General features: G+C 47.8%; 1 protein-coding gene across 1 annotated transcript in view; it reads left to right on the top strand.

Annotated features, from left to right (window-relative positions):
* MATN2 (matrilin 2) overlaps positions 1 to 18,490 on the top strand; it is a 151,920-nt gene that overhangs the window by 57,950 nt on the left and 75,480 nt on the right. The window contains exons 6-8 of the mRNA XM_089666562.1: positions 1,856 to 1,978; positions 7,472 to 7,594; positions 13,691 to 13,813. Coding sequence (XP_089522688.1) covers positions 1,856 to 1,978; positions 7,472 to 7,594; positions 13,691 to 13,813 — 369 coding nt within the window. The remainder of the gene's footprint in view (positions 1 to 1,855; positions 1,979 to 7,471; positions 7,595 to 13,690; positions 13,814 to 18,490) is intronic.

The raw sequence follows: 18,490 nt of genomic DNA, 5'->3' as shown, positions 1-18,490 counted from the left end.
GATAAAGACTAATAAACAAAACTGGACAGGCATGGTCATCTTGGCATTTCTAGTGGGATTTTAAGGATTTATTTTTTTTAGATTGTTTTATATTTAATGCACTAGAAGTATTTTTCTCTATTTGGAGATGTGAGTTGCATCTTCCCCTTGCAATATAAAGTAAAGGATTCCCGGATGACCTGGGGTCAGAGCAATCTGGATGAATGACAGTGTGTAACTGATGATGACTTGTGAGTAGAGTCCCTTCCCAATGATGTTATGGAATCCTTGTTGCTAAGGCACAGCTATTTAAAAAGGTTTTTAGCTACTTCGAAGAACTTCACAGAAAGTGGGACAGCTGCAACTATTTTATGCTGTAAGAATATAGTAGGAACACAGAGTGAGCCAACACATGACTAAGCAAAGAGATCAAACTGTCAGATGCTACCACCCTCCCTATGGCCCCATGCACACTGGGTGTTTGCCCAGCTGTTCTAAACGCCTTGCTCCTGGCAGGAGAAAAGCAGCATCAAAAACCTAAAGCCACATTTTTGCGGACACGTTTAGACACGTCATTCATTTCACTGGCCTGAATATTAATTTATTCTTGCCATTGAAATGAGTGAATGTTGAAGTTCTTGACGTGCCAAGCGTTAACACTCGTTTAGGCACGTTTACACGCGTTTAGGTGCTTCAGACATTTTCAGATAGCAAAACACTCTTCTCCTGAACACGCTGGCTCTGATGTTTTTTATTTCTGCCTCTAAATGCCCTTTACTCTAAACACCTGTAAATGCCCATGTTTGCCTGGATACAGGCTAACATAGAGGGTGTTTTGAGGCAGAAAAATAGGCAAATGCCCTTTAAATTTGTCGTCTTGATGCCCAGTGTGCATGAGGCTTAAAGCTGGCTATATACTGATCGAAATTTGGCCGCTTCAGCAGGGACCAATCAGAGTGGTCCCTGCTCCATAGAAGTTGATTGTTTCATTGAATTCTTTCAAAGGTAGGGACATGCTTAAAAACCTTTGTTGATCAGAGGCTGTAGCCTGTGCTAATAGGAGCTTTTTTCTTTAAAAACGTTCAATGCATACTGCATATTATGTTGCGTCATGCATCTCAAAGCTGAACTCTGGGCACAAAAACTATCATTTTAATATGTTCCTCAATAGCCACAAAGGAAAAAATCACTTTGTGTGCCATAAATGCCTTTGGAAAGCCAGATATTAACTTGAAAAAGTAGCAGTGACATCATCACTGTGCTCCACACATAGAGCAGAGCTTTGGGAGGGATCAGATAGGTCCACCCACTACAAGCTACCTGCAGAAAATACAGGAGGGGGCGGAGACAAGACCAGCCACCCTTCACAATGAGAAAGCTGCAGTGAGTGGTCTTTAATACAGGAAGCTCCTGCACAGAGACAACATTTCACACTGGATTACTGCACAGATCTGGAAGAAATACACAAAGCACACCAAGACTCAAGTAAGAATACATATGGCTCTTGTATTTAGATAATAATTGCTTATCTCAGAGTTCAGCTTTCAACAAACTTCTCTCAGACTTTTCAGCAATTCAAATATTTGTTCTTAAGCTGAGGTTACCTTCAGAATGATTAGTAGATCTAGCGATACAAGCATCTGAAGTTATTTGCTCGTCCTGCTTTGCCCCATCTCCTTCAATGGAATTAGCAACATTCTGGAGCCATAGGGAGAATCAGGCCATGTCAAGTTCAACTTTCACAGGAAAGAGCTAAGATTTGGCAAAATAAAAGTTCACATTTGGGCATTTTAATTGCCTGTTTAGCTGCTGTAATGTACAGTTCTTTTACATGTATTTAATGTTTCTGAAAATGTGCTTTTATTTCTCTTTGTAGTTGTAAACTATTGTGCCTTGGGTACTCATGGTTGTCAACACGAGTGTGTGAACGCTGACGACTCGTACATCTGTCAGTGTCGTTCTGGATTTATGCTGAATCCAGATAAGAAAACTTGTCGCAGTAAGTATAATCTCGCCATCCCCTGTTTATACTGCAGTTTTTTTCAAACTCTGCCTGCTTCTTGTGATCTTCAGTATCAGTCTAAAATTTGTAACAGCGCTGACATTATATTGTTGTCGTTTATTCTGTCTTTTAATAAAAGTCACATAATCACACATCTTTCACCTAGTTGGAAACAAAGACTCTGAATGAAAGTCTATAGTTATGGTACTTCATGTTTTCAAAAAGTGGAAATAAAGTATCTAAATGGTATCTTAAGCCCCATACACATCGGCCGAATATCCAGTTCATTAGCAAGCGGCCAACATTTGGCCTGTGTGTACACCCACCTGTCCGACAGAAGCCGGCCAGCTTATGACAGAATGGGCATGCTGGAAAACCAGCATGCAATCAGCATCCGATCAATGCTGGCAGCCAATGGCTGGAACACAATAGCTCTGCAGGGAGATTGCTGTACAACTACCAGATTGTTAGTACAGGATCACCTCCTGAGCCCTTCAGTTTTTTTCGTTCAGCCTTCTGGCTTGAACAAAAAAATAACTTATAGTGTGTAAGCAGCTTTAGGGTTCACACTTTGTGCACATGCAAAATCACATTCTTTTCCAACACGCACAGAAACAAGCTGCACTTTGGCAGACACACAACTGTGCCATTACTTTTTAATGATACCCCCATGCATCTAAAGCCCATGTTTTTTTCGTGCAGCAAAATGCATTGTGCCGCAACACCATGCAGTTTGAAGTGTCGTGATTTAGCAAAAGGGTCAGGGACTTCTTTTGCATTGAAATAAATAGGCTGCCCTATAAGTAGCCTGCAGAAACTGGCAGAAATGTGTGTGCATTTTGCCATACCTGCATGGTGTGAACAGAGCTTTAACTGCAAGTTAGGGACACAAGCAAATTTATTCGGGTGAATCTACTAAATAGAGAGACAAGAATCCCTGCATGTTTGATCTTGAGGAAGGGGAGCACTTTTTCCTCAAAATTTGTTGAGTGACAACTGGGTAGCCCTATCCATGAAAAATCACTTGCACAGCTTCTCTCTGAGACACTGCTACCTCCAAGGCAAAGGGTGTATGTAGCCCCTGAACATGGATCCTCCAGTCCAGATCTCCGTTGCGTACATTACCAACTACATGACAAAGGCATTCTAAGGACTACCCAGCAGATCAGCATTTTCCAGGAGCATGGTGATATTCTTGGACAGGATAAGACATTGACTGACAAGCTGAAGTATCAGCAACTTCACAGTTACTTTTGTTGCAATTGTTTTGCTTGGGTCCCTAACTGTTAGAACCGGATTTAAAGATCAAGACTTTATTGGTACCAAATTCCACATATTATTACCATCATCATTTATTTATCTGTTATAATATGTTTTATTTGTGCACACATATATGTAAAATCCTTAAAAAATGGCAAGTTTATTCAGTGCCTTCTGCTTTATTGTCATATGCCAGTACCACATCACTTGTCCCACCCATCATCAACCCATAGATATATAATATTGAAAGCATGTAAAATCATACACAGTCATCAACGTTTTATATCATGCTCAACACTACTGACGTTATATGGATGGGAGGGTGTTACATTTTCTCTACAGGTTTCATAGACTTGCGTCTCAAGGAGATGCAGAGAGGTGTATGCTGCCCCCCTCCCCCCTTCAACCTTATAAAACAGTCTTGCTTTTTATAAGCATGATATAAGGCATTCATGACTATATGATTCTACATATTCTCGATATCATATATTTATGGGGTGATGGATGGGACTAGTGGGGTGGTACTGGGTTATAACCTTTAAGAGACTGGCATTGTATAAACTATTTTTTAGATTTTGCTGTAAAAATATAGGTGTACAAATAAATACTATATTTGACAGCTTAATGGAGCATGGTGGTAACTATATGTGGAGTTTGGTATCATTAATGTCCGGGTCTTTAAAATTGGTTTGACTGTGTCCCTAACTAGCACCTACTGAAGGATGCTATTTACAGTACATACTTTGTTCCTTTCCTTTTTGAAAACATCAAGTTCTTTATTTATGGTGAGCATAGCCGACGTTCTATAGTATCTTTAATTATTTATTTGATTGCAGCGGTTATCAAATTATTTTTTAATTAGTTTTAATTATCACTCTAAGCATCTTTGTAATTATTTATATTATGTATTATTCTAACCCATAGTTGGAAACAAAGTTGTAGACAGGAGACTGTCCCTGCAGTGTCACTCTATCAGTAGCTTGCACTGTAACTGTCGGATGGACTAACTTTCATAGAAGCCAACATGACATTACAAGACTTTTCTACAAGTGACAGGAATCTCTCCAAGCTGGATAGATAATAAATTATTCAAGAACCCCAGGCAGATGTAGAAACCTTTAGCTGTCTTCTCACTTCCATTTCCAGGACTAGTTCTTGATTTCATATATTTACTCCTGCAATTTCAAAAGTCACTGGTTTCAGGCAGTGAAGTGGGTTATGCACTTACTGTATGTATGTATTTTTTTTTCCAGCATTTTGTTACTTATATGCATTAAAGAGTATGTCAAGCCCTTTTACATCTTTGAATAGAGTGGGTTAGGTTTTTAACTTGCTATCCAGTGCTGCGTTGAAGAGATGTATCTAACTTCTTATCCTGCTGGCAACAGTTTCACAAGATTGTATTTAAGGGAAAATTTGCAACAGGGACACCAACAAAAATACAAATTTACCAGTTCACCCCATTACATTTATGGTCAGTGTGCAGCCCCCTTATACTGGGGGACACTGTGCGCCCATACACTGGTGGTTAGTGTCCCCCTTATACTGGTGGTCAGTGTCCCCCTTATACTGGTGGTTAGTTTGACCTCTTAAACTGGGAGACACTGTGCTCCCTTACACTGGTGGTTAATGAGCACTGATGGAGAGCTGGACACTGGTAATCAGTGTGCTCCTTTACATTAAGAGTCAGTGTACCCTCTTACACTGGTGGTCCGTGTGTCTCTTACATTAGTAGAGAGTGTGCCCCCCCCCCCTTACACAGATGGACATTGTGGCCACATACACTCGTGGTCAGTGTGCCCCCATATATTAGTGGAAAGTGCACCCACCGATACTGGTGATCAGTGTGCCCCCATATATTGGTGTACAGTGCGCCCCCTGATACTGGTGGTCAGTGTGCCCCCATATATTGGTGGACAGTGCGCCCCCTGATACTGGTAGTCAGTGTGCCCCCATATATTGTTGTACTGTGTGCCCCCTGATACTGGTAGTCAGTGTGCCTCCATTTATTGGTAGACAGTGCGCCCACTGATACTGGTAGTCAGTGTGCCCGCATATATTGGTGTACTGTGTGCCCCCTGATACTGGTATTCAGTGTGCCCCCATTTATTGGTGGACAGTGCGCCCCTTGATACTGGTAGTCAGTGTGCTCCCATTTATTGGTGGACAGTGCACCCCCTGATACTGGTAGTCAGTGTGCCCCCATTTATTGGTGGACAGTGCACCCCCTGATACTGGTAGTCAGTGAGCCTCCATATATTGGTGGACAGTGCGCCCCCTGATACTGGTAGTCAGTGAGCCCCCATATATTGGTGGACAGTGCGCCCCCTGATACTGGTAGTCAGTGAGCCCCCATATATTGGTGGACAGTGCGCCCCCTGATACTGGTAGTCAGTGTGCCCCCATATATTGGTGAACAGTGTACCCCCTGATACTGGTAGTCAGTGAGCCTCCTGATACTGGGAGTCAGTGCGCCCCTTGATACTGGTAGTCAGTGTGCCCCCATATATTGGTGAACAGTGTACCCCCTTGATACTGGTAGTCAGTGCGCCTCCTGATACTGGCAGTCAGTGCGCCCCCTGATACTGGTGGTCAGTGTTCCCCCATATATTGATGGACAGTGCACCTTCTTATACTGGTGGTCAGTGTGCCCTCAATTATTGGTGGACAGTGCGCCCCTTGATACTGGTAGTCAGTGTGCCCTTACACTGCAGCAGGTGAATGGTTTCCATATGTTTAGTTTTATCTAAGACTGCACTGTGAGGATGGAGAGCACGGCTCTCTTTGTACTTACAAAAGGAGGCATAGCACTTCATAGTGAGCTGGTTCTTGCCTGGAGAAAACACACAGATGTGGGATTGGGGGTGGGAGCAACACCTTCACCAAGGAGAGAGCTTTGGCCGGAGAATGTGAGGAGGGGAGGCTGCAATCAATAATCAAGGGGTGGCACTAAAGCCGCAAAGTATGGCTCAATTGCACATCAGATGCAGGACATGAAGGCGTAGTACACAGCAATCTATCCACATACAAACACCACAACTCCTGCCCAATGATTTCTGTAGGCCCTGTGTGCTGACATCTCCATTTCTCTTGCCAAGCCCCAGCTACCGCTGCCACAGTCTCTACAGTGTTGTACTCTTTGTTTACAAACTCTGTGCCTGCTTCGTAGGCAGTGCTTTCCTCACAGGCCCGCTCCAGCATAACAGCCTGAGAGATCGGCACCACTTACCAGATGGGCACAGATTTTGTACATAAGCAGCAGTGTAATGCAGAGACTGTGACAGAAGTCACAGGGATATTGTCAGTAGCGGGAAGACAGTAAGTGTCGGCACACATAGAAAGTCCCCCTGGCCCTAGAAATATACTGTGATTGCTGTCAAGTCTCAGTAGGAAGGCTTTGGCCTAGCTTTGGAGAAACACTGGTTTAAAGCACATGCCTTTTACTGACTGTTGAAGCCCTGGTTCACACCTGCGCATGTTTGCGACTCGTGTTTGAGCGGGCACAGCAGCCCATTCATTTGAATGGGATGCTGTGTCCGCGTTACCCACAGAAAAAAAGGTGCAAACGTGGCCGCAGGAATATCGCATGGTGCTTTTGCAGCATACAATTTCCCTGCGGTTCCCGTTCCCGCAAACCTGCTGCGGGTTGCAGGTGCCATGAAGAGTGAATTTTGCTCTACAGAGCAGCGTGATTTGTGTGTGGGTGGTTGCGGGTGTGGGAAGCAGAGAGCAGTGACTGTCAGCTCTCTGCTCTCTCCATCACTCACTGAAGCACCAAGCTGTGCAGGGGGCTGAGCCAGTTGTTGGTCAGGGCATCTAGGTGGATCCCAACATTAAAGTCGGAAACTCTTCACAGCCTGCAGCAGCTCAGTTACATAAGCCTACTTTTGGCAGAACGAAGTGCACTCCTGTGATCCATAGAAGTAGGGGCATGAGAGCTTTGGTCCTACTTTTCCTTTAATAGTGTCAGTTATCTACAATGCACATGGTAGCTGGAGGCTGTGTTGTCTTTGCCTAGGCTGGAGGTGCTCTGATGGATCTCAAATTAGCAATTTTATCAGAAAGCACGTGTGTACTTTCTTACTCAAAATTGTGATGTGATTTTGTAATGCTGACATATGCCCTATTGATTCTTGTACAGTATGATTAGTAACAATAGGCCTCTTTAATATCTACTTATGCTCTATGCCCAGAATATACCTGATATATATATATGTCCATTTTGCCCAGGACCGGATTACTGCGCCTTGGCTGATCACGGATGTCAACACGAGTGTGTTAATACAGACGATTCCTATTACTGCAGATGTCGGCAAGGGTTTACCCTCAATCCAGACAAAAAAAAGTGCACAAGTAAGTTCTATTCTTCATTAAATGGTTTAATTTTGAGTGTGAAACCCCCAAAAGATGAACATCTTATGTTCAAACTATGCTCTGTGCTTAAAGTGGTTCTAAAGCCTGGACATTTTTTACCTTATTGTATTCCCTGCATTAAAGTAAAAAAATGTCCCAGTGTCTACATTGCCCCCTTGTCAGGGCTCCCAGGTGTGACCAGAGGTGTGTGGCTGACGCAGGGAAACGCAGACCTCAGATATGTTATAAACAATATAATTTATTAACACTAACAATATAAACATAAACGCAGTGCAATACTAAACATAATACAGTGCAACCAAACCAAACCAACCACCCACAGATAACAGTACATACAAGCAAGCGTCGTCAGGCAGGCCGGGTCAATATCAATAGGGCAGGTAGGTACAGGGGGAGCAAGCGGAGATTGGTCGGGGTCACAGGCCAGGTTCAGCAGGTAGCAAGCAGCGTAGTACAGAGGGTCAGGCAGAGGGATGGTCAGGGTCACAAGCCAGGGATCAGAACAGGTAGCAAGCAGCGTGGTACAGAGGGTCAGGCAGAGGGATGGTCAGGAGCGAGCCGGGATCAGAGCAGGAGAAGTCAGCAGCGGTTCAGAAACAGGATGCAGGACAGAAACAGGATACAGGGCCCAGGACAAACACAACACCAAGGCAGAGTCTGTGGGTCTGGCCATCCCTTAAATACCCCAGCATAATCAGTTCCAGGTGTTAGCTGGCTGCAAAGTTGAGTCTCTGATTGCTGGGAGCATCCGCTGGCCAGCCCTGGTACTGCAGATCAAAAGGCAGGTGAGTCCCACCATTGCTGGCCAGTCCATTCCTGACAGTACCCCCCCCTCAAGGAGCGGCCTCAGGACGCTCCAAACAGTCCTAGCTGGGAAAAATGTTCCACCGCCCGGGTCTGGTAACTGGCGGGATATCAAAGACTGGCACACCGGGCAGGACTCCGGGCAGTGGTACACCGGGCAGAGGCACACCGGGCTGGACTCCGGGCAGAGGCACACCGGGCTGGACTCCGGGCAGAGGCACACCGGGCTGGACTCCGGGCAGAGGCACACCGGGCAGAGGCACATCGGCTGGACTCCGGGCAGAGGCACATCGGGCTGGACTCCGGGCAGAGGCACATCGGGCTGGACTCCGGGCAGAGGCACATCGGGCTGGACTCCTGGCAGAGGCACATCGGGCTGGACTCCGGGCAGAGGCACATCGGGCTGGACTCCGGGCAGAGGCACATCGGGCTGGACTCCGGGCAGAGGCACATCGGGCTGGACTCCGGGCAGAGGCACATCGGGCTGGACTCCGGGCAGAGGCACATCGGGCTGGACTCCGGGCAGAGGCACATCGGGCAGAGGCATATCGGGCTGGACTCCGGGCAGAGGCACATCGGGCTGGACTCCGGGCAGAGGCACATCGGGCTGGACTCCGGGCAGAGGCACATCGGGCTGGACTCCGGGCAGAGGCACATCGGGCAGGACTCCGGGCAGAGGCACATCGGGCAGGACTCCGGGCAGAGGCACATCGGGCTACCAGGCGAAGCAGCAGGCAGCGGGCCACCAGGCGGAGCGGCAGGCACCGGGCCCCCGGGCGGGGCGGCAGGCACCGGGCCCCCGGGCGGGGCGGCGGGCACCGGGCCCCCGGGCGGAGCGGCGGGCGCCGGGCCCCCAGGCGGAGCTACAGGTCTCGGGCCCTCAGGCGGAGCGGCGGGCGCCGGACCCCCAGATGGAGCGACAGGTCTCGGGCCCTCAGGCGGAGCGGCGGGCGCCGGACCCCCAGATGGAGCGACAGGTCTCGGGCCCTCAGGCGGAGCGGCGGGCGCCGGGCCCCCAGGCGGGGAGACAGGCATCGGGCCCCCAGGCGGGGCGACAGGCATCGGGCCCCCAGGCGGAGCGGCGGGTGCCGGACCCCCAGGCGGAGCTACAGGTCTCGGGCCCTCAGGCGGAGCGGCGGGCGCCGGACCCCCAGATGGAGCGACAGGTCTCGGGCCCTCAGGCGGAGCGGCGGGCGCCGGACCCCAGATGGAGCGACAGGTCTCGGGCCCTCAGGCGGAGCAACAGGTCTCAGGCCCCCAGACGAAGCGGCGGGCACCGAGTCACCAGGCACGACAGTGGGCACCGAGTCGTCTGGCAAGACTGCGGGCACCGAGTCAACTGGCGGAACAGCGGGCATCGAGTCAACTGGCGGAACTGCGGGCACCGAGTCGTCTGGCAAGACTGCGGGCACCGAGTCGTCTGGCAAGACTGCGGGCACCGAGTCGTCTGGCAAGACTGCGGGCACCGAGTCGTCTGGCAAGACTGCGGGCACCGAGTCGTCTGGCAAGACTGCGGGCACCGAGTCAACTGGCAAGACTGCGGGCACCGAGTCGTCTGGCAAGACTGCGGGCACCGAGTCGACTGGCGGAACAGCGGGCACCGAGCCGACTGGCAAGACTGCGGGCACCGAGCCAACTGGCGGAACAGCAGGCTTCGAGTCGTCTGGCAAGACTGCGGGCACCGAGTCGTCTGGCAAGACTGCGGGCACCGAGTCGTCTGGCAAGACTGCGGGCACCGAGTCGTCTGGCAAGACTGCGGGCACCGAGTCGTCTGGCGGAACAGCGGGCATCGAGTCAACTGGCAAGACTGCGGGCACCGAGTCGACTGGCGGAACAGCGGGCACCGAGTCGTCTGGCAAGACTGCGGGCACCGAGCCAACTGGCTGAACAGCAGGCTTCGAGTCGTCTGGCAAGACTGCGGGCACCGAGTCGTCTGGCAAGACTGCGGGCACCGAGTCGTCTGGCAAGACTGCGGGCACCGAGTCGTCTGGCAAGACTGCGGGCACCGAGTCGTCTGGCAAGACTGCGGGCACCGAGTCGTCTGGCGGAACAGCGGGCATCGAGTCAACTGGCAAGACTGCGGGCACCGAGTCGTCTGGCAAGACTGCGGGCACCGAGTCGTCTGGCAAGACTGCGGGCACCGAGCCAACTGGCGGAACAGCAGGCTTCGAGTCGTCTGGCAAGACTGCAGGCACCGAGTCGTCTGGCGGAACAGCGGGCACCGAGTCAACAGGCACGACAGTGGGCACCGGGTCATCAGGTATCGGATTGTCTGGCTCGACAGCGGGCATCGGGTCACCAGGTATGACAGCGGGCACTGGGTCACCAGGCATCAGGTCATTTGGCTTGCCAGCGGGCACCGCGTCATCTGGCAAGGCAGTGGGCACCGGGTCACCAGGTATGACAGCGGGCTCTAAGTCAATTGGCACGACAGCGGGCACTGGATCAGGTACCGGATCATCTGGATCAACAGCGGGCATCGAGTCAACTGGCCTAATAGGATCGTCGGGCTGGATCAGTTCATCATGCTGAGTAGCGGCATCAGGCTGAATGCAGGCATCAGGCTGAGTAGAGGCTTCAGGCTGAGTAGAGGCTTCAGGCTGAGTAGAGGCTTCAGGCTGAGTAGAGGCTTCAGGCTGAGTAACGGAAGCCAGTTTCACCGGTTTGGATACTGGCAGGATGATATTGGTTGGAAAGAATTTTCGCTTTTTTCTGGTTTTAACTACTGGAGCACTGCAAGTAAACGCAGGTCTGCAAACGAATGGAGCAGCTGGAGACAGAGAAAAACTGGAGGATGGAACAGGAGAGGGAGCAGTTGCTACAGAGGGCTTTTTTACAGGGTTAAAGGCAGGATAGGTGCAGCGAGTGGGAACAGGGGACTGACATGCGGTAGATAGCCAAGTATACTGGGCTGTAACTGGAGGAGCTGGTGGGAATACAGGAGTAGAGTTAGAAGCAGGACTGGGTTTTTGTAAGCTGACTGAGGCTGGGTGCAACAAATCTGTCCATGTCTGCAGTATGGGTTGAACAAAGCTGAGCTTACACAAAGCCTGTCTGGTCAATGACTGCACTGCGTTTATACAATCTCTTAGTGTCTGTGGTGAACATGTGGAATAACGCTCCAGAAAGTAACCCACATCATCCTCTAATAACCACACCAGGGACTCTACCTGGTCTGCACTAAATGGTGGCAAAAATTCATCCCTGCATTCGGGGGAACCAGATGAAACCAACTCTGCACAAACCTCAATCAAAGGCTGCACCTCAGAGAACTCTGTGCCCTGATCTACTAGAACATGAGCGAGCCGTATACATTCTAGCAGTTCATCCCGGGGATACTCCTTCAGAGTTTGATAAGCATACTCCCTGTCATCAAACACTAGCAGATATAAATACACAACCTCATCCAGATCCATCCTTCCCAGCAACAAGCCAAGATGGCTTCCCTGTGCAGCCACTTCTGGTCAGGATTGTGCCTTGGTGTAATGTCAGGGCTCCCAGGTGTGACCAGAGGTATGTGACTGACGCAGGGAAACGCAGACCTCAGATATGTTATAAACAATATAATTTATTAACACTAACAATATAAACATAAACGCAGTGCAATACTAAACATAATACAGTGCAACCAAACCAAACCAACCACCCACAGATAACAGTACATACAAGCAAGCGTCGTCAGGCAGGCCGGGTCAATATCAATAGGGCAGGTAGGTACAGGGGGAGCAAGCGGAGATTGGTCGGGGTCACAGGCCAGGTTCAGCAGGTAGCAAGCAGCGTAGTACAGAGGGTCAGGCAGAGGGATGGTCAGGGTCACAAGCCAGGGATCAGAACAGGTAGCAAGCAGCGTGGTACAGAGGGTCAGGCAGAGGGATGGTCAGGAGCGAGCCGGGATCAGAGCAGGAGAAGTCAGCAGCGGTTCAGAAACAGGATGCAGGACAGAAACAGGATACAGGGCCCAGGACAAACACAACAACAAGGCAGAGTCTGTGGGTCTGGCCATCCCTTAAATACCCCAGCATAATCAGTTCCAGGTGTTAGCTGGCTGCAAAGTTGAGTCTCTGATTGCTGGGAGCATCCGCTGGCCAGCCCTGGTACTGCAGATCAAAAGGCAGGTGAGTCCCACCATTGCTGGCCAGTCCATTCCTGACACCCCTCACCCTCCTGTATACTGATTTCTCAATCCAGCGCTGTGCCCTTTTGAAGCAGCACTGATCTCTGTTCTTCTCCTCACAGGACACAGAAGCAGCAGTGGGAGCCATTAGCTCCTGCTGCTGTCGTTCAAATCTTCAGCAGAGCCGCGCTATGTGTGTCAGTAGACACACACGGTTCAGCTCGGGATCGAACCACCAGATGTGCCACTATAGCACTTAGTATGATTGGTTCTCTGTTCTGCAACAACTCTGCAAACCATCCCCTCTGACACACCTGGATATATATAATTTGAAGACTGCACACACCTGTATGACTTAAATGTTAGTAGCCTTTCATTTTATAATAGTACACAGAAAATAGTCCACAAGCAACTTGATGGTAGTTAAAGTAAATGTATTATGGCAAAGCAAGATAAATACAATGCACAAATCAATATTCAGGTCAAAGAATACATTAGAATACGTTAGACTAAATAACATGAGCCTTACATACAGCAATTACCTTATATCACAATAAAGCTAAACCATATTAACTGCTATACACAGTGCTAAAAAACCAGCCTTACCACAAAGAAAAGTCCCAATGTAACTCTCGGCAAGTACCAATCCATTAAAAAGGTGTTCCAAAGTGCACTCTGAAATTGCACCCCTACGAGTGGGTGTACACACTTCTGAAAGGGGGTAACCTTTGGGATGGTGGTAAAGTACCTGGAGCCTTTTTAGCAAATTTAAGAGAAGGATGTCATACACTTCTTGTTCTAGGGAGGCAAAGCTCTGTCTTTGTCTTCCAATTGTGCTCCTGTGTTGTCACCTTGAAGACTACAAATGGCCGTTTTCAATGCACATCAGGCAGGCCTGGTCAACTGTTATCACCATTGGGAAACCCATCCAGAGACATGCCATTGCTGGAGTGCATGTTTGTAGGCAGGATGTGGCTTCATAATGGGTGCAGGAGATCAGAAACACTGAGATGCAACAAATGGTGGAAAAATAACCGAAAACCAGCGTAAAAAAACATTTATACAATGGCATTCAAGAATTGATTGTGATGCGCAGTTCTTTAGGAAACTAAATGCCATCCAGTTGGGCATTACATCTTTATGTGTTCTTATTCCAGAGATTGACTACTGTGCACGGGGCAACCACGGTTGTGAACACGAATGTGTGACTACAGACAGCTCCTTTATATGTAAATGTCGGAAAGGCTACGCTCTGAACCGCAATGGGAAAACATGCAAAAGTAAGTTACCAGAAGAAAGTCATATCACTTGACTGGTGAGGATCAGGGCCAAGAAAAGTGATTATTGCAGTTCTGCAAGGCAGGAGAACACAAGTGAAGTCACGACAGTTGAGCTCCAATGTATACAGTCTATAAACATTCAGATGCTGATATGTTGCAGCTGCCTTTCTGTAGTACATTAGATGATGGGTGAGGCGCATACAATGGAGTACTCTGAGCTGTCCATACTCCCAGATGTACAGCACTTTTTTCTCCAATGTTGGAAGATTTTAACCTTGTTCTTTATCCATGTCATTAGAATCCATTTATCATTGTGTATGGGAATAAGTATGACATGTTACAGCAAAAAAAAGAATCCCAAGCTGATGTTAGCAAAATAAAATAATTTGGCTGTGGTGTCCATGGTCACATGACCACTTACATCAGCAGCTTAGGCTTGATCTTTTCAGCCAATTTAAGTCTTTGTTGCCTAGTTGTAATGCTGTGGCAGCATATATGGAAAGCGTTTGCGGAACGCTCCACAAACGCCGGACCAATGCTTGCCAAATGCTATAGGGGTGTTTGGCAAGAGTTGGTAAAACAGTCAAGTGCGAACGAGCCCTAAAGGTGATGTCTTAGCAGACTGCTATATACACAGTTGAAATCAGGGGCAGACTGACCATTTGGAAACTCGGGCACTACCCGAGGGCCCGGGGTCAGTAAGGGGCCCCATGAGATGCCCCTGGTATCTTTTTCATAGGCTTTTGTGAGTTTGGCCAAGGACACAGGGGCCCCATGATCCCCTATTGCCCAGGGGCCCCATGAGTTGTCAGTCCGCCCCTGGTTGAAATACATATATAAGAATTATTTTACCTACCAAACGATTCTGCCAGACAGTACCTCCACTGCTGCAGCAGCACACCTAGGTCAAGGGTAAACCATCCAGCCTGCTGATAGCACAATGAAGGAGCAGCAGTGAAATGAGCAGTCACCCCTCTGCTTACTCTCCTCCTGTCAGCATGTTTCCTGTGAGCATCAAATGTGTATTGCAGCAGAGCCTCGTTGGCTTCTAGTGCTGGCCCTCTTTGCTCTGGAGGAGATTAAACGATACTGATATCAGATACTTAGGCTGGTCAAACACACATACATTTTTTTTGTGCAGGGCGGTTGCGGCAAGGCTCTCTCGAATGGGTCTCATTCAGTGGTGGTATCACCAGGCAAAAGCATGTGTGCAACCTTGAGCAACTGCATGTCCTTGTTTTGGGGGGGAAGAAGGAGGAGGTTGGGGGAGTTGGTAAAGATACAGTTAAACTGTCTTAGGTCTCATGTACACGGGGCGTTTGAAAAACACTTCTGAACGATGGAAACTGACTGCTGGAAAACATAGGTTAAAACACGTCAGTTTAGCCGTGTTTGCATATCGCTTTTATGCGTGTTTATGTGCTTTTATGTTTAGAAGTGTTTTTAAAAGATAACCTCAGGAGACCCTCCCAAATGCCCAGAATGCACTGAAAAATTGTACACAATTAACTATTTCAGACATTTTGGGAGAAATAGAGAGAGCAGAAGCAGAGAGAGCAGTATGTGTTAAGATGACCTGTCTTTTCTGGTTGTATTCACTATGGATCCCATCATGAGCATAATGCGGCACGTTCTACCATTTGTTCCTTCACGCAAAACCTGGAACTGACTGCACTGGTGTACCGGGTCCATTTGAATACATGGAAAACGTTTTGCATTTATTTCTGATGATGAAAAAAGGCTCTGGACAGCAACTGGACATGGAACAGTTAAAAAAAGCTTCTAAACGCAAACGCTTATAAACGCGGTTAACCACGTTTACATGCGTTTAGCATTTGAAACGCTGGTAAAATCTACTCCTGAACGCAAGTTTGGTGCTTTAAAAAAAAGGACTGTAAACTCAACTGCCTGTAAACGACTGTAAACAACTATGTGTACATGGACACATAGGAAAACATTAGGGAGAGTTCAGGGGCTGCTGAAAAAAATGCTGAACAGCTCCTGAACGTCAGTTTAGGAGCTGCAGTGTACATGAGCCCTTATATTACCACCCCCTGACTGCTCGTTTGAACAAGCCCTAAGGGCTCATGTACACTGCAGCTGATAAACTCATGTTCAGGAGCTGTTCAGCGGTTTTTTCAGCAGCCCCTGAACTCTCCCTAATGTTTTCCTATGTGTCCATGTACACATGATCGTTTACAGGCAGTTGAGTTTACAGTCGTTTTTTTGAACGCAGAAAACTTGAGTTCAGCAGTAGATTTTAACAGAGTTTCAAACGCAAAATTCTTCTAAACGAGGCTAACCGCGTTTATAGGCGTTTTCGTTTGAAACATTTTTTTAACTCTTCCATTTCCAGATGCTGTCCAGAGCCTTTTTTCATCATGAAAAATGCATGCAAAGTGTTTTCCTGGTACTCAAATGGACCTGGTACACCATACTTTGAGGTTTCGCATGAAAGAAAATATGTTAGACGCTGCTGCAATAATTTCTGCACAGAAATGAGATGGAACACAGCCAAACACCACAAAAAAGACAGCTAATCTCAACAAATACTGCTCTCTCTGCTTCTGCTCTCTCTATTTCTCTCAAAATGTTTGAAATAGTTAATTTTTTACTGTTTTTCAGTGCATTCTGGGCATTTTGAAAGGTGTCCTGAGGTGATCTTAAAAAAACGCTTCTAAAACGCAAACGCACATAAACGCGGTATGCAAACGTGGCTAAACTGACGTTTTTTCACCTACGTTTTCCAGCAGTCAGTTTCCATCGTTCAGAAGTGTCCCGTGGGGCCTAAGAGGGAAATTCCCTCACTTTAAGACATTTCTTCTAACTTCATATTACATCTCTGAGACAGGAAGTGAAAAGAAATGTCCCCAATGATACCCAGACAACAAAATATAACCTGGCAGGATCTTTAACTCTTCCCTACTTCATCCAAACCTAGATAAAAATGTTTTGGCTATACATGCACTTTAAAAATCCACTTGATTTTTTTTTAATGAACAGATAACATTGAAAGTGGACCTTCACCCATTACAACCTCTTTTTTTGCTTCTGATGCCTCCCACTTCCCTCCTCCACAATTGGATAAGCTTCCCACATTTTTAGGAAGGCTTCTGAACTTTTTTTTAGTGCTGTAGCCCGGCACTTCCTGCTTTCCAGCCTAGGGGAGAATGATGTAGGGCCCCCCCACTACCTCCTGGGATGTCCATGTTACACATCCAAATAGACAGTTTTACTGATGGATGCATGTGTGGCGTGGAATTCTGCACCTACGCAGATGAAGATCTTTGCAAACTGGCAGAGACCTGCAGCACATACAGTGGGGCAAAAAAGTATTTAGTCAGCCACCAATTGTGCAAGTTCTCCCACTTAAAAAGATGAGAGAGGCCTGTAATTGGCATCATAGATAGACCTCAACTATGAGAGACAAAATGAGAAAACAAATCCAGACAATCACATTGGCTGATCTGGAAAGAATTTATTTGCAAATTATGGTGGAAAATAAGTATTTGGTCACCTACAAACAAGCAAGATTTCTGGCTCTCACAGACCTGTACCTTTTTCTTTAAGAGGCTCCTCTGTCCTGCACTCATTACCTGTATCAGTGGCACCTGTTTGAACTTGTTATCAGTATAAAAGACACCTGTCCACAACCTCAAACAGTCACACTCCAAACTCCACTATGGTGAAGACAAAAGAGCTGTCGAAGGACACCAGAAACAAAATTGTAGACCTGCACCAGGCTGGGAAGACTGAATCTGCAATAGGCAAGCAGCTTGGTGTGAACAAATCAACTGTGGGAGCAATAATTAGAAAATGGAAGACATACAAGACCACTGATAATCTCCCTCGATCTGCGGTTCCACGGAAGATCTCACCCCGTGGGGTCAAAATGATCACAAGAACGGTGAGCAAAAATCCCAGGACCACACGGGGGGAAATGTGAATGACCTACAGAGAGCTGGGACCAACGTAACAAAGGCTACCATCAGTAACACACTACGCCGCCAGGGACTCAGATCCTGCAGTACCAGACGTGTCCCCCTGCTTAAGCCAGTACATGTCCGGGCCCGTCTGAAGTTTGCTAGAGAGCATTTGGATGATCCAGAAGAGGATTGGAAGAATGTCATATGGTCAGATGAAACCAAAATAGAACTGTTTGGTAGATACACAACTCATTGTGTTTGGAGGAGAGAGAATGCTGAGTTGCATCCAAAGAACACCATACCTACTGTGAAGCATGGGGGTGGCAACATCATGCTTTGGGGCTGTTTCTCCACAAAGGGACCAGGACGACTGATCCATGTAGAGCACAGAATGAATGGGGCCATGTATTGTGAGATTTTGAGTGCAAACCTCCTTCCATCAGCAAGGGCATTGAAGATGAAACGTGGCTGGGTCTTCCAACATGACAATGATCCCAAACATACCGCCTGGGCAACAAAGGAGTGGCTTCTTAAGAAGCATTTCAAGGTCCTGGAGTGGCCTAGCCAGTCTCCAGATCTCAACCCCATAGAAAACCTTTGGAGGGAGTTAAAAGTCTGTGTTGCACAGCGACAGCCCGAAAACATCACTGCTCTAGAGGAGATCTGCATGGAGGAATGGGCCAACATACCAGCAACAGTGTGTGCCAACCTTGTGAAGACTTACAGGAAACCTTTGACCTCTGTCATTGCC

This window comes from Staurois parvus, unplaced genomic scaffold, assembly GCF_062004578.1.
Source record: "Staurois parvus isolate SC_StPar_1 unplaced genomic scaffold, SC_StPar_1.0 ptg000052l, whole genome shotgun sequence".
Lineage (NCBI taxonomy): Eukaryota > Metazoa > Chordata > Amphibia > Anura > Ranidae > Staurois > Staurois parvus.
The sequence above is the reverse complement of the archived record's forward strand: the minus strand, read 5'-3'. Positions and strand labels throughout refer to the sequence as shown.